The sequence below is a fragment of the Rattus norvegicus genome, chromosome 2 (genome assembly GCF_036323735.1).
Source record: "Rattus norvegicus strain BN/NHsdMcwi chromosome 2, GRCr8, whole genome shotgun sequence".
NCBI classification, from domain to species: domain Eukaryota; kingdom Metazoa; phylum Chordata; class Mammalia; order Rodentia; family Muridae; genus Rattus; species Rattus norvegicus.
This window is the reverse complement of record NC_086020.1, coordinates 57460029-57475793: the sequence shown is the minus strand read 5'-3', so window position 1 is coordinate 57475793 and position 15765 is coordinate 57460029. Positions and strand designations below refer to the sequence as shown.

The 15765-nt window shown below is 40.5% G+C and overlaps 1 protein-coding gene across 11 annotated transcripts in view; it reads right to left on the bottom strand.

The window, feature by feature from the left end:
* Positions 1–15765, bottom strand: part of Fyb1 (FYN binding protein 1) — a 148526-nt gene that overhangs the window by 32816 nt on the left and 99945 nt on the right. For 10 of the 11 annotated variants that reach the window (XR_010063635.1, XR_010063636.1, XR_005500334.2 and 7 more), the window contains 6 exons: positions 11399–11445; positions 9284–9303; positions 8769–8803; positions 6372–6492; positions 3044–3203; positions 1528–1672 (listed from right to left, as the gene is read on the bottom strand). Coding sequence is in view for 7 of the 11 variants with exons in the window: in XM_006232019.5 (XP_006232081.1) it covers positions 1528–1672; positions 3044–3203; positions 6372–6492; positions 8769–8803; positions 9284–9303; positions 11399–11445 (528 nt within the window). In the remaining 4 variants the exon portion in view is untranslated. The remainder of the gene's footprint in view (positions 1–1527; positions 1673–3043; positions 3204–6371; positions 6493–8768; positions 8804–9283; positions 9304–11398; positions 11446–15765) is intronic. The other variant, XM_008760785.4, reaches the window with a different exon arrangement.

Here is a 15765-nt window from a genome sequence, read left to right as displayed (position 1 = left end):
TTGTTTTGTTTTGTTTTTTCCTAACAGTCAGAAATTCCTATTTTACCTTTTATAGTATATACTCTGGGCTGTGTCTCCCTGTGTGAAGCATGAGAGCCAAGTGTGGACTCTGGAAAGACGTAAGATGTCTGTTTGTTCAATTTTGTCATTTTGCAGGAAGGAATGCAGGATTCCAAGGGTTTAACGCCTTTTGCATGGAGCTAGCTAAATGTAAACCCCATTTTGGTCTTTGTGTAAGGAACCAGCAGCAGGAATAAATGTGAAGGTGTCACCATGCAGGACAACTGTATCCTGGTGCTCAACAGTCACATTCCTTTTATGGTGGAAGGAACTAGCCTGATACAGATCATTAATAATAAATTAATAATTAATGGATAATTAACAAAGGCACACTGCTGTCAATGGAACTTTGTAGAGAGGCACGGTACATCATACTCTAGAAACTGATTTGTAAAGTAATCGTCACACTGTCACTAGTAGTCATCTTCACATCTCTTTTCTCTGCCACTCCCCCAAAAGAGGCAATCCTCAGAATTAATTGCATCCAGATGGCTGGTGCTCCTGGTGAATATGTTTCCTCTTGGAGATCCTCACATCTAATGCCTTGGGGATGTCACATGCTAGGACCAGAGATACAAGAGGCTCATTTCATCTATAGGGCGAATTTATTCATATTTGTATGTAGTACATACACTTCCTTCATCTCACATTGGAACTTCCAAAACACTAGTTACATAAACCTTTCCTCTTTATAAGTCAAAGGTCTCAAGTGTTTCAGTGTAGCCATGAGAAACTAATACCCAGGCAGGTGGGAGAAGATGCCTTTGGTTGCTTCTCCAAACAGGATCCTTTGTTTTTGCCCCTCTGCTGCACAATAGGGTGTTTATTTTTCTAGGAAAAATGCCATTTTAGAGTAGTGGAGTAACTAGACACTGGAAAGTTGGACCTTTACTGAATATCTAGGGATCATAGGGGTTTGAGATCTGATTTTTTTCAGAGTATACTGGAGTTGTAGTGGAAGCCCTTTTCTTTCGTGTTCTATTTTTAATCAACAACAAGAAATGTATTTAGACTCAGAGATTTAAGGATGAAAAAGTGTGTGTGTGTGTGTGTGTGTGTGTGTGTGTGTGTGTGTGTGTATGTGTGTAGTTTACATCTTCTACTTCATAGTTTCCAAAATCATACTAGTTTAGGCATGTCCCTAAGATCAACTCATAATGAATATTACAAGAGTATTGTGTAGCAGACAACAAATTTAACACAATTATATGACCCACTGTATTTCAAATAGTACTTGATGTGGGTGGCCAACAAGTAAAATAAGATAATGGAGTTTCACTTGGTCTTGCACTCACTCACACTGGGGTTGGGAGTTTCACTTGGTCTTGCACTCACTCACACTGGGGTTGTTGTACACGGTGATTTAGTTTGGTGATGGAGGGCATTAGGTAAAATTGCGGTATCCTGAAATACATGATGTCTGGCAAGGGAATAATAGTCTGCTTACTGTCTCTCTGTGTCACACACCTGTTAGGAGCATCCTGCTCAGCCACATCATCATAGACATCTTGGTCCTCTTCAACAGGTCTCGGTGGAACAGCATTGATGGTATTCTTCTTCCGTTTCAGGGAATCATAGTCAATCTTGACGGCAGTCGTTTTAATATAACCATCTACCAAGAGGTGAAAGGGGTCCAGGCAACTGGAGCTTAAACACCCGAGAGTTTGTTTTGAAGTACCGATTGCTATCTTAATATTGCTAGGTCTGGGAACGAAGCCTAGCAGGCCCAAAGCTCTGGATTTGGTTTCCTGGCTATGTATGAGTATGTGCACACCTATGCATGCACACATGGATACAGCCAAAGACCCTTCATTAAACATTAAAGAGGTTTCTCTGCTTGCCATCTTGACTTAAGGACCTTCCATGGTTTTATATACTCTGTCAGACACTTAATCTGTGGCACTTAAAAGTGAGTCAAGATTCAATGTGAAGATTTAAAGTGGTTTGCGTGACATTTCTTTTTTTCCCCCAACAGAAATGAGGAACTTAATGACTTTTGTAAAAGCTAACATCGCACTTCACTAAAAGAACCATACTCTCCATTTTAACTTTTTCCTCTTTGTTTACCCAATAGCAGAGTCCTAACATGAGCCATGGAGGTCTGGAAGGATCCAATGCTCACTCAAAAGGGACTTATGGCTAGGCAGAGAACCTACTGCTATTATCCTTATTCACAGATACAGTATTACACTAGCCACTGATGACTTACCATTACACATACATGACATAGATTAAGGCAACTTACCACTCTTATCCAACAAGCTTCTGTTTACACATAGATACACATAGTTAACCAACCATAGGTCCACAAGTAGCAAAAGTGCAGCTGATAAGAGACTCCCGAATGCCCAACCTTAAACGGAAGGTATGTATGACATCCCTTCCTCCAAGGGCTCAGGGATATTGCAGAATAAGGACCAGGAAAAGGTGGACAGTTAGAAGGAAACTGCCCTCCAGACATAGCAGAGCAACTGTACATACAAACTTATAGCCGTGTGACTATTCACAAGACCTGTTGTCAAAACCTAGACAGATCAGCTCCCAGCATGACCGGGGAATCGGGCATGAGTTCCACCCCTAACCGAGAAGCGACTGGTAATTGTTGTTATTGGAAAAGGACAAGTCAGTTTCCAGAGTATTGCCCTTGGTGTAGACCACACTCCAGTGAAAAATCTAAAAATATTTGAGTAATATAAATTGCTATAAATGCGGGGAGGGGGGAGAGATACACAGTTGATTGAAAAGGAAAGAGGGGTTGATTTGGGAAGAGTTGGGGGAGGGAAGGCAAATGTAATCAAAGCATGTTGTATGAAATTCTCAACTAAGAAGGAAGGGAGACATAGGGAGGGAGGGAAGGAGGGAGGGAGGGAAGGAGGGAGGGACGGAGGAAAGTAGGGAAGGAAAGAGGGAGGGAGAGAGGGAGGGAGGGAGAGAAACCGACTAGCCCTGGAAGCCTTGAAACCCCTGGAAAAGGTGCACTCACATGATCCCCTTGCAGTTCTGCCCAGCCATTTCCCTTCTGGATTGTCTGTGATGCGGATTATTTCAATGTCCTCTCCTTGCTTGAAGCTCAGTTCGTTCTTTCCTCCTTTGACATCACAGCAGGCTTTTGCATGATGGATGACTTGAATGGGGCCAGTAAGCTTCAAGGTGGAAAACATAATAGAAAACCACTGAAAATATAATCTTGAAATATAATAATCCTACAACTGTCATTCCTGGTGAATGCTCTTTTTTTTTTCTTTTTTTTCGGAGCTGGGGACCGAACCCAGGGCCTTGCGCTTGCTAGGCAAGCACTCTACCACTGAGCTAAATCCCCAACCCCCTGGTGAATGCTCTTATTAAAGAATTAAGGCAGATGCAGTGTCCCACAGCCAAACATTAGGCTTGCTCGGAGAATCCTGCAGAAGAATGGAGGAAGGATTGTAGGAACCAAAGAAACCCCACAGAACCAATGACCCAGGACTCACAGGGACTCACAGAGACTGAACTGACAATCAGGGAGCCTAGTGGGTCTGACCTCAGCCCTCCTCTTGTATATTACAGTTGTGTAGCGTGGTCTTCTTGTGGGACTCCTAGGAGTGGGGCTGGTGACTTTTTTTTTCCTTCCTGGGTTGCCTCATCCAGCCTTAATACGAAGAATAGTGCCTATTCTTACTATAACTTAATGTGCCATATTTTGTTGACATTCATGGGAGGCCTGAACATTTCTGAAGAGAAATGGAGGAGGAGGAGGAGGAGGAGGAGGAGGAGGAGGAGGAGGAGGAGTGAATGGGGAAGGGGAGGGCTGGGAGGAGGGGAAGAGAAGCTACAATCGGAATGCAATTTATGAGAGAAGAATGAAGAAAAGATACAAAAGAGAAAGAGTTGAGGAGAAAACCACAGAGGTGTAGCAAGACCAACAGAGACCAGGTGAACATGTGTGTGTGATTCATCAGAGAGTGGTGGTGGTCTGATGAACATAAGAATTCAGAAAATATATGGAATGAATGGGACTGCATATGTACTGATGTACACTAGCCCTTTCTTTCTTCTGTTCATCCTTCCTTCCTCCCTCCCTCCCTTCCTTCCTTCCTCCCTCCCTCCCTCCCTTCTTTCCTTCCTTCCTTCCTTCCTTCCTTTGTTCCTGCTTTCCTTTCTTTTGCCTGTTGGAGTATAAACTTGTAGTAAATACTACCTGCTACAAATAAGATATCATTTTATAAATAGCTTCAAAAAATAATAAACAAATACTAGGCAAAGTTTTCATAACTAATATTCTGAATAACATGATGATTCATTAATAGGAGAATAATATATCTTGAGGCATGAGTCCCTAGATCCTAATTTTCTCTTCCTAAATGAATGTCTTCACTAGGGTATCTCTCATCTTTTGACAAATAAGTATGGATTGTGATTTTTTGGGAGGGGAAAGAAACTGTTTCATTGAGCCTATGTTGTTGTGAATTATGTGACATATTAATTAAACAAAAACATAGGTTGGTAGCTAACTACCGTATCAATTATGGGGTTTATTATAAAAGCAGACTCAAGTAGAAAGGTTTTGGGCTGAGCTGGCTTTATTATAGTTGGCCTCTGTTTGTAAACACTCTGTAATCTGAATATTTGAATTACAGATCTGCAGCTGTATTGGATTTCAATGCATGCAGTGTTCAGAGTATAACTGGTTACTTGTTAACACTTTCTTACTACTTCAGTGAAATACATAGTGTCATGTGAGTCTTTGAGGACGATTTCTCAATAAAGTCGAATTTATTTTAGTATTAATAAATTGATATGTCAGCAAAAGAGAAAAATAAAAGTTTAATTATGATATGTCATGACGCTGATAGATTCTCATATTTATAAACCCCAGTGTCTATTAAAACCTGAGTGAAATATAGCTTGTAAGTTCTCAGATTTGACAACCTCTTGACTTCTTTTTGACTGGTATAACTTCTATACTCTGTTTTTCTTATGAACAAAATTATTTGAATGAATGTGTGAAACAATGAATTACCTTTTCCCCCAAACTAATTTCAAATCCTTAAAAACTACAAATGCTCTCTTGTGAAAAGTATATTACATACATTTTCTTTTTGTTAAAGATTTATTTATTTATTTATTATATTTTAAGTATACTGTAGCTGTCTTCAGACCCACCAAAAGAGGGCATCAGATCTCATTACAGACGGTTGTGAGCCATCATGTGGTTGCTGGAATTTGAACTGTGGACCTCTAGAAGAGCAGTCAATGATCTTAACCACTGAGCCATCTCTCCAGCCCAATGCATTTTCATTGTATTAAACTTTTACTTCAAGAACATACGTCTCGGTAGTCATGGATCCTGTGCGAGTAAGATGTTTTAGTTTTCCCATTGCAATCGTAATGTTACTTGTACACAGAAGACTTTTTCCAAGATTTCATGAAAACTCATAGTAGATGGAGTGGCTTTTATATAACATTTCATTTGATCTCATAACAGACTATAGAAAAATCATTTATTTTCACTTTAAAGACTGAGTCTCTGAATCTCAAGGAGTGAGTAATAAGTCTGAGAACACAGATTGTGTATGTGCAGCTGGAGCTGGAATCTAGACTGTCCAAACAACTCCAAGCTGGTTGTTTTCCTTACAGCACGCTGTGGAACTTTTGTTTTAACATAACAAATGTACTGAGAAGTTATACATGACTCACATTTTGTAATTCCATGTATCAAATTCTCTAAAGAGAAATAAATATTTAAAGAAAACCATGTGAATTCCCTTAAAAGTGAAGAATAGTTTTGTAATTCACATCGCCATTCTAAATACTTCTGAGGTCCCAGAAACATACCAGATGGCTTACGTCATCAAAGATGGATGGCATAGCCCAGAGAGTCCAGCTCGTGCATGTAGTGCAGTAGGGATCGCAGTAAAGGTGACATAGTTACCAGAGTTCAGAGAAGGTAAAGGTCAGAAGTTGAGGCATTTAAAGAGGGAGAAGAGGCAGCGGGTCTTAGATAGCAGTAAGTACAGGGCTTAAAGGCAAATGGTTCAGATCCAGATACCAGGGTCTCTAGTAACTCAAAGAAATGTGGTTCATCCAGGAACACTGTGTCCACATCATGTGATGTGCCACTGGGACATCTTTATGTGTTGGTTCCAGACTCATGGCACACAGTAATGGTGCATTCATTTCCTCTGTCAACATAAAATCCCTGGGTACTCATGGATTATAAGCTAATTATACTTTGTTTTTTTTAATCCCATTTCATTTTTGATGGTAGAATAAGGTGGGGTTTTGGACAGAAATGATGCTATGGCTTTATTCACCAGCAAGCAAGCTCTTACCTTGAATTTCTTCCTCAGTTCTTGCTCTTTCTTCTCTCTCTCCTTCTGCTCCTTTCGTTCTAGCTCTAATCTCTTCTTTTCTTCTTTTTCCCGTTTCTTGTCTCGTTCCTTGGATGACTCTCTGTGAATAGAAATGGTTAAGTTGTGGCTACGTGCGCAGGTGTTTGTAGGTCAGGAACCACTATGCAGAGAGATGTCTACCTACTACAGAAGAAGGTCTCCAAAGACGAGAGATGAAGCCAAGAAGCTAACGATGTAAGAATTCTGGCTGTGTGAAAATCTGTGTGTAGAGCCAGAAGGATTCCATAGCTACAAATACCTTCTCTGACAGCGCAGCTCCTCCCCGCCGTATCGTGAACCATGAGGAGGAAGGCACTGTTCAGAAAGCCCCTGTCCTTGGTTAGCCTTGCACTTTCGTGGGCATGTGTGAGCATACATACGCTCACGGGCACTCATACACATTTTAATCTAGAGACTTCATGGAATAGGTTGAAGAGTTGGGCAGAGGAAATTAAGATAGCTGAGCTCAGCATTCAATCAAACCAGTCCTGAACACTATTAAGGATACTCTGCTCCGCTTGCAGGCAGGAAACCAGCATAACTGTCTTCTGACAGGGTCTACCCAGAAGCCAATGGAAAGAGATGCAGAGACCCACATCCAAACCTAAGGTGGAGTTCAAGGAGTCTTATGGAAGAGTTGGGAGAAGGATTGAGGAACTTGAAGAGGGCAGAAGCTCCACGGGAAAACCAACAAGGTCAAGTAACCTGGACCTTTGGGGGCTACCAAGAGACTGAATCACCAACCAAAGAGCGAGCATGGGCTGGACCTAGGCCCCCTGCATGTATGTAGCAGATGAGCAGCTTGGTCCTCCTGTGGGTCCCCCAAATAACTAGATCGGGGCTGTCCCCGAGCCTGTTGCCTACCTGCCTGCCTGTGGATCCTGTATCCCTAAATGGACCACCTTGTCTGGCCCAGGAGAGGATGTGCCTAGTCCCACAGTGATGTGATGTGCAGTTGTATGTGTGTGGTGTGTGGTGTGTGTGTGTGTGTGTGTGTGTGTGTGTGTGTGTGTGTGTGTGTGTGTGTGTGTGCGTGCACGCACTCGTGTTAGTTGAGGGGATAATAGCCAGGGGGCTTCCCCTTTTCAAAATAGAAGGGGAAGGTAGAATGGGGAGAGGACTTGCATGAGGGGGGTACTGGGAGGAGAGGAAGGACTGATATTAGACTGCAAAGTGAATGAATAAATAAATACATTTTTTTTGAAAAAGAAAAAGATCACTACTATTTCCACACGCTTTCTGTGGTGGTTTGAATAAGAATGACCCCATAGACTGAAGGGTGTGAATGCTTGGCCCATAGGGAGTGGTCCATTGAGGTGTAGAGGAAGTGTACCATTGTGGGGCTGGCTTTGCGGTCTCATACTTGGCCTGGTGGGCAGCTGCTGATGCAGTAGAACTCTCACCTCCTTCTCCAGCATCATTGTCTGTGTGAATGCTTCCATGCTTCTTACCATTCTTACAATAATGGACTGAACTTCTGAAACTGTGACCCGGTCTCAATGAAATGTTGTCCTTTATAAGAGTTGACATGGTCATAGCATCTCTTCACAGCAATAGAAATCCAAACTAAGGCAGTTTCCACGAAATATCTTAGTCTATTTTAAACTCTACTGTGGAGTCACTTTTCATATCTACCCAGTAGACTAGAACATAGGCATCTGGTACTGCGCTGAGCCACAGCCCATAATGCCTCTGTGTCTGGGTGAAGAAGATACAACACACACACACACACACACACACACACACACACACTCACACTCACACACACACACTCACACACACACACACACACTCAAACACACACGGGAGGGGGAAGGGGTGGGGAGGGAAAGGGGGAGGGAGAGGGAGAGGGAGAGGGAGAGGGAGAGGGAGAGGGAGAGGGAGAGGGAGAGGGAGAGGGAGAGGGAGAGGGAGAGGGAGAGGGAGAGGGAGAGGGAGAGGGAGAGGGAGAGGGAGAGGGAGGGAGATTTATTCCCTGACTGTCTTTCAAGTAGCTTCAGGTTTCACATGGCAGTCATTAGAGTCCCATGTAGGGTCGTTGGAGAAGTGAACCAATTATAGTCCTTTGTAGTGAAATAAGGGAAGCCATTACAGGTCAACCAACCATGTAAACAAAGTTTTTCCTTCCTAGTGCTTTTGAGCACCCATCTGCTCTCTTACAAAACATTGTATTCATTTTAGAAGAACATTGTTCTTTTTTTTTTGTTTTTGTTTTTGTTTTTTTTTCTTTTTTCAGAGCTGGGGACTGAACCCAGGGCCTTGGGCAAGCGCTCTACCACTGAGCTAAATCCCCAACCCCCAGAAGAACATTGTTATGGTAACAAAAGCAATGCATACATGTCTTCATACATTTCTCCATCACTCTCTTGTTCCTGCCAAGAAAATAAGATAATTACCGTGATTATTCCAAAAGGCCACACACATACTTCATTGACAAATTATTCCTTAAAATCAGTGTTTAACACATTTCATTAAAAATTATTCCTTAAAATGTTTGAGTTTATATAATTTGAGCCTAAATTGGCTTATTTGAAATTTTCTTTTCTCTCACTCTTTTTTCTAATTGTGAGAGACATTAGGAACATGTAAAGGAAATTGCATTTTCTGTTTTTCCCAGTCATTTAGCTGTGCGGCCAGACATAAGTTCAGTACTACATTACTCTACCATGGGTTAACATACTGACTGGCATACAATATTTCAAGCATTTAAGTTAAGTAAGGTTAGAAAAAGAAAAAATACCATTGAAAATTGTAAAACTTTTTATTTGTCTGTTTATAACAATAGGACATGAATTATAATTGTTAAACATTCCCATGTTAGTAATAGAAAAAGAGATATAAAAATATCTGACCTCTTCTAGATTTCCAGTACCTAAAGGATTGGAGAAACAAAACAAGACAACACACTGTAACTAAGAAACACTTCAAAAGGGATACAATAATACTTATATCAATTTAAAGTATAATCAAACTTAACCTCTTAAATCACAAAATAAAATATGTGCTTTGGTATTTTTTAACACTCATAATTTAATTACAAAGTCCTTTTGTTAATTTTCATAAGATAATGCAAAAGTAAATAATAATTATGGTACCTTTTATTTGCTTTATGTAAGGCATAGTACATTTGATGGGTGTACTTGTGTGAAATGATATAAAATAGGGAAAACCACAAATAGTTCATACTCTTTGGCACATTCTTTCTTGGGGATTTGCTTCCATGTATCAAATAAGCTGAGGTGATTAAACTAAAAATGACTACAGTGTAAAAATGCTCTACCAGATTTCAAGCCATAATCTGATATTATGTTACTAAGATGATAACACTAAGCTCATAATAAAACAACAATGTAGTATTGCTTTAAAACACATGGGCCAAAGGAATTGAAAAGAGTGCTCAGGGACTGTACTGGATACTTTTTTATGTCAATATGTCACAAGCTAAAGTTATCAGAGAGGAGGGAAGATCCGATTTTAAAACTGCCTCCATAAGATCAGGTTGTAGGCAAGCTTATAGATTAATTAGTGATTGATGGGGGGAGGGCGCAGCCCATTGTGGGTGATGTCATCCCTGGACTGGTGGTTCTGGGCTCTATAAGAAAGTGGGCTAGCTGTGGTGAGCAATCCAGTTAAGCAGCACTCCCCCTTGGCCTCTGCATCAGTTCCTCCCTCCAGGTTCCTGCCCTCTTTGAGTTCTTGTCCTGACTTCCTTTGGTGATGAACTGTAATGGAGAGTGCAAGCCAAAGAAACCCTTTCCTCCCCAAGTTGTTTTGGTCATGGTGTTTGATCACAGCAATAGTAACCCTAAGACAGGGACTAAGAAAACTTCTATATGGTCATATAATACATGCATACATATACCCACATTCATCTATAGTTGATATACTATAGAAGTGCACCATAAATTATAAAAAGAGCATGAATTATTTTGAGTTTGGTTGGAAGAACACTGGCACTATATACAAACTCAAGAGCAGAAAAGAGAATTATGAAATGAAAACCAATCTGAATTAGCTGAGGAGAGGCACTGATTTCGGTGATAAAGCCAGTAGTGGGTCCCCAACAGTCCATTAGAGAGGTTCACACTCATTCTCACATAGCTAGTGCTCGCTAAGTCCAATTACAAAACAAATGTTGGTTACATTTTAGTTACAAAACAAAACAAAAGCAGGAAATAGAAAGGGGACTCATACTGGGGACATGGTGTTGAGTGGGTTGGAGTGGGATAAGGGAGGTTGGGAGGCTGAGTGTGATTAGAATGTATTACATAAATATATGGAGGGGCCATAGAATAAGTTTAATAAAAATAAAATGTGTGCAAATTAAAATGAGATCCTTTTTGTATCCTAAGACTGAGGAAAGATGAGAAAGCTTAATAAAGCACCCATCTGCTGGTGAAAGGTGGGGCATGGCCACATCCGTGTCTTGCTGAGACTGTAGACAGGGCATCAATTCTGAAGAGCATCCTAGTCCTATTAGGCAAAGTAAATATCTTGGAGCACATAGCCAGCCTTTCCACAGCCATTTCTCTGTGAAGAAATGACCTCTCTGAAGTCCACATGGGATGAGCCTGTAGAGGAGTTCTGCAGTGTCTCTTATAATCCCAGGAGTTCAGTAAAATGTGGGTGCATGCCACAGTGTACTTAGTAACGACAGACTAAATGTGTGCACAGTAGCGGGGTGGAAGCTGGAGAAAACCTTATGCTGAGTGTTCTCAGAAAGAAAACTCAATAATCTACTTTTTATATCAATTACATATATACTTCATATAATCATATAATAAGAATATGTACAAACACACATTGAGTATTTTAGGATGTCTCTCTATAGTGAGAAAGAGAAGGGAAGGAAGCATGAGAATGCTAAGAAATAAGTAAAGCAAGGGGTCCTGTATAGGCCATTAAGGAGGCCATGACATTTGACTAATTGAAACGTGTACTTCAGATAAAAAAAAGTTACCCCTTACCATCAGAATGCATGACACCATCTTGATTTTCTTCATTTATAGGATGTCTGAAAACAAGAAAGAAAGAAAAGAACCCATGAGAATAAAGTAGAAGCATGCCTTAAAATGAAAATATACATAAACTTATGCCCATAAACTGCAACCTCTTTTTGCCCTCAGTGGACACCCGGCGTGCATATAGTACATATACATACAGGCAAAACACTCACACACATAAAATAATGATAAATAAAATAAAAAACACACTGTCCTCCAGAGGCAAGTTTTACCCCAAGTCAAAAATAAAACACTAAGAAAGGAAAAACAAATGCAATCAAGCCAGCTTTGCATTCAACTAGCAATCTTTAGGAGGGGAGAGAATACGATAACGCACTAACAGAGACACAATGAGCAGAACCCAGACAAGGCTAACCATAATCTCCACAAACAGTCTGATTTCCTCAACAAATAAATTGCAAGGAAAAAAGAAAAACTGAGGTGGTAGGCAAACTTCAATGCTTAAAGAGATAAATTGAATATATAAATTTATATATGAACATATAAAATATGAACATGAATCATCAAAGACTCTTAGTTAAAGCACACATGCATACAATGACTGAAAACTGCCTTTTTTTTTTTTGGACAGAGTTTTACTAAAAGTAGGTCAAGTTGGTCTTGACCTAGTAACCTCTATGCTTCATAATCTTGAGTGCTGGGATTAGAGGCTTGTGTCCTGCTCATGACTGATTTGACATTTTAGGCTAACAGGGTTTAATCTGGGGACATAGCTACTGAATAGTCTATGGATGAAATAAGACAATGTTTGTTATTACTTTCAGGATAACACAAGAAAGGGAAGTAATGAAGAGACAGATGTACCAGATCTATTTATAGCTCCCGCAGTGGGTAGAGGACACTGGGCCCACCATATTACTGTCTCTGCCTTCCACATGGTTAACTATATTTTACCATTCTTATATTCTAAAAAAGAAATAATTTAATCACAAAAGCTCTTGGGCTCTTTAAAGGAACTGATTTAATTCCAAAGCTTTTACAGTGTTTTCATGGGAGGGGTTCTGTAATGAAGTCATTGGGAAGTCCATTTAAGGCAGTGGTGTTTAAACTGTGGGTCATGACCCCTTTGGGAGAACATATCAGATGTCCTGCATGATCAGATGATTCGAAAAAGTAGCAAAATTACAGTTATGAAGTAGCAACAAAGTCCTTTTATGATCGAGGCTTACCACAACACGAGGACCTATATCAAAGGGTGGTAGTGTTAGGAAGGTTGAGAGCCATTGATTTAAGGTGTTTGAAATGCTTTAAAAGGAAAGCCAGTATATTACATTGTATATGCAGCGTGAAACATCCAAGGACGGTTAAGTCACTTTAACCTTCAAGACAACATGTTGAAACCACCTGAAGTTGAGTGGTCTAATCAGTGATGAACAATTACTGTAGCTTTGTGCTTACATACTTATAATCGCAGTACCCAGCCTGGGCTATAAATAAGTTTCCATTTCAATGACAAAACAAAGCAAAGAAAAAGATCCTTTTGGAAATAATTATTTAAATAAAATTACTAGGTGGGTATTGAAGAACACGTTTTATAAATATAAGTAATGTTTGGTTTCTGAGTGTGGGGGTGGGGGGTAAGGACAAGGGACTGAAGTGCATATTTTACATATCAAAGCAGAACTAGACTTAAGGTCTCCCCAGCATCCCTCAGTCCCTACCTCACATACTCTGCCCTCATCCTTGAACTTTCTAGTCTAGGGGTTGGGCTGCCCTTCCCCCGAATCGCTCCTCCCTATATAATCCAGACATTTTGATCTCCCTCTTTCCTTTCTCTCTGTTTCTCTCTTTCTCCCCCCACCCCTGACCCCTGCCCACCCATAGTGACTCCCCTGGCTTCATCCTTGGGGCCCGTGAACCCATCCAAGAGCAATTTCCCAATAAACCTGCTTTTAATATATTCTAATCTGGCTTGAATTGGCTCATTTCATTGGCAGAGAAATAACTTACCTCTTAACATAAGTAAGTCCTTCACCTTAGCTTTAAGGAATAGCATTTTACTGAAAACATAAATACTTTGGATATAAAATACACAGACATTCAACCAATGAATAGTCCTTTTCATGGTGAGCAGGTCACAGGGCTGAGTAATGAATTCTGTTCTTCCACTGCTTTACTTCTAGAACTCTATTCCTCTTCCCTTTGCCTCCTCCTCCTTCCTCCTTCCTCTTCCCTCCTTCCTCCAATTGAACCCTCTGATCCTAATCTTTGAGATGGGGTCTCACTTTGTGGCTCAGAACTCTCAGTCCTCACAAACACTGTGATTATAGGCATGTACCACCGCACCTGGGCTAACTCTGCCTCTCACAGTCTCTCATTTCCTGCAGATACAGAATCCTCACCCTGTCTAACAATCTCCTTCTCCATGCTTAGCTGGAGGAGTTTTATTGGGTTAATGCCAGCTCTAAAATAAAAATAAAAAAAATTGTGTGTGTGTGTGTGTGTGTGTGTGTGTGTGTGTGTGTGTGTGTGTGAGTGCGCGCGCGCCAGGACACATGAATAGAGGTCAGAAGAACCATGCTCTAGGATTGGGTCCTTCCTTCCACCTTTCTGTAAATTCTGGAGATTGGAATCGGGTGCTCACTCTATATTCTTTTCTCTTGTCATCCCCGTGCTGTAGATTGCTGACCCAAGTATTTTATCTTCTGGGAGTTTATTCTCCAGTTCCCAAGCCTCCTCTACTGCTTCTGGGTGTCATTGGTCCACTTCTAGAGTGCTACAAAGTCTCTACTTATGACCAGACCACAAAACCCTTGAGGAAAGAGATCGTTTATCATTTTGAAAATACTTATAGAGTAACTCCTGCGTGTGCTTCTTATTGAACTGGTGATGTCTCCGTGATTCAGAGACTAGGGTAACTTTTATCTCCAAGATGAATTTTTGCCAGTTGTTTAAAATGATATTAAATAATAATAATAATAATAATAATAATAATAAATTCCAACTGGACTAACAGTATACTTTCTAAAACACCCGGATAAATAGTAAGTAAGTAAGAATAAAGCAAATGGCATTAGCACATTCATTCAAAGAGTTTCTTACCCAAGCAAACTTTTATTTGTACACATAGACACAATATTATGCCATATGAAATGTAATGCCATTTTATATAGGTCTGAGTTCATGCTGTATACAGTATCAAAGTAGTCAGCTTGAAACAGTGACCACAATGGCAGGGACAGTGGAGAATAAAATGGACCAAGATGAGGATAAGAAACAGGTGCAGATGTCCTGAAAAGACCCAAGTGCAATTGCCACCCAGTGCTCAGGCATAAAGAGGAGCTTTGCAGAGAGAAGAACGGAACCAGTCACAACCAACTACAGAGGGCTGAGAGGAGGGAGTGGGCAGGGAGGAGAGACTGGGGGAGCTTATCAGCAGAGATAAGTCCATTCAAGCAGGCTCTCGGTATAGTTCTTTGTTTTCAATGCAGCCTTAAGAACCAAATGAAGTTCATTTAATATTATGCCTGTCATTTCTGAGGACTCTTAGGGTGGGGTGAGGGCTGCAGCTCAGTGACAGAGTGCTTGCCTAGTGTGTATGAGGTCCTGGTTCAAATCCCAGGAAAGTAAAACCAAACCAAACAAGCAAACAAAATCTACTGGAGTCCTAGATCTTGACATTTAAAGATGTGAAACTGTTGCCTTTTTAATGCTGTATTTACTCTTTGTAAGTTTAGCTTTTAACCTTTTATTGCTGAAACCTTTTTGAAGAAAGATCTAAGTGACACATAAAGTTATTTTATACCCGTCCTTATCAGAAATGGACCCCTCCCTCGGGAACATGTCTTTCTATACTTAACCTATGAGAAAATTTGAAACTCTGAACTGGCCAAAGCTAAAAATTGCCAAATGGAATTAGGTAAGGCTATCTGATGTGCCCAGTCTCAGGTTGTGGAAAATTCGAAGCACTTGTAGTTAATTACGAGATCACACTGGTACATTCTTCTTTAAAACAAGGGACTTCAGGAAGAACACTTGGCTCTTTCCTCTTCTAACCTTAGTCACTTCCCATTCATTATTATTCCTTATTACCTCACTTTTCCTGTCTTACTGCTATTAATAACCACAAAATTTGTTTTGTATATACAACCTCAACCTTCGGTTCCATCTGAAGTAGGCTATACTGATATAGTTCTGATTCCTTTTAAAACAGCTCTAAGAAATGTGCTATAGCAAACGACGTCGACTGGACCGTCAACAACCAAACGCTCCGTCTTCTGACTTCATTTCACTGGTCAGAGTCACACACAGGAAACTGTAACGAGCTGTCTGCATTCTGGCCACTAGGTGGGGAAAGAATGCAATTTAAA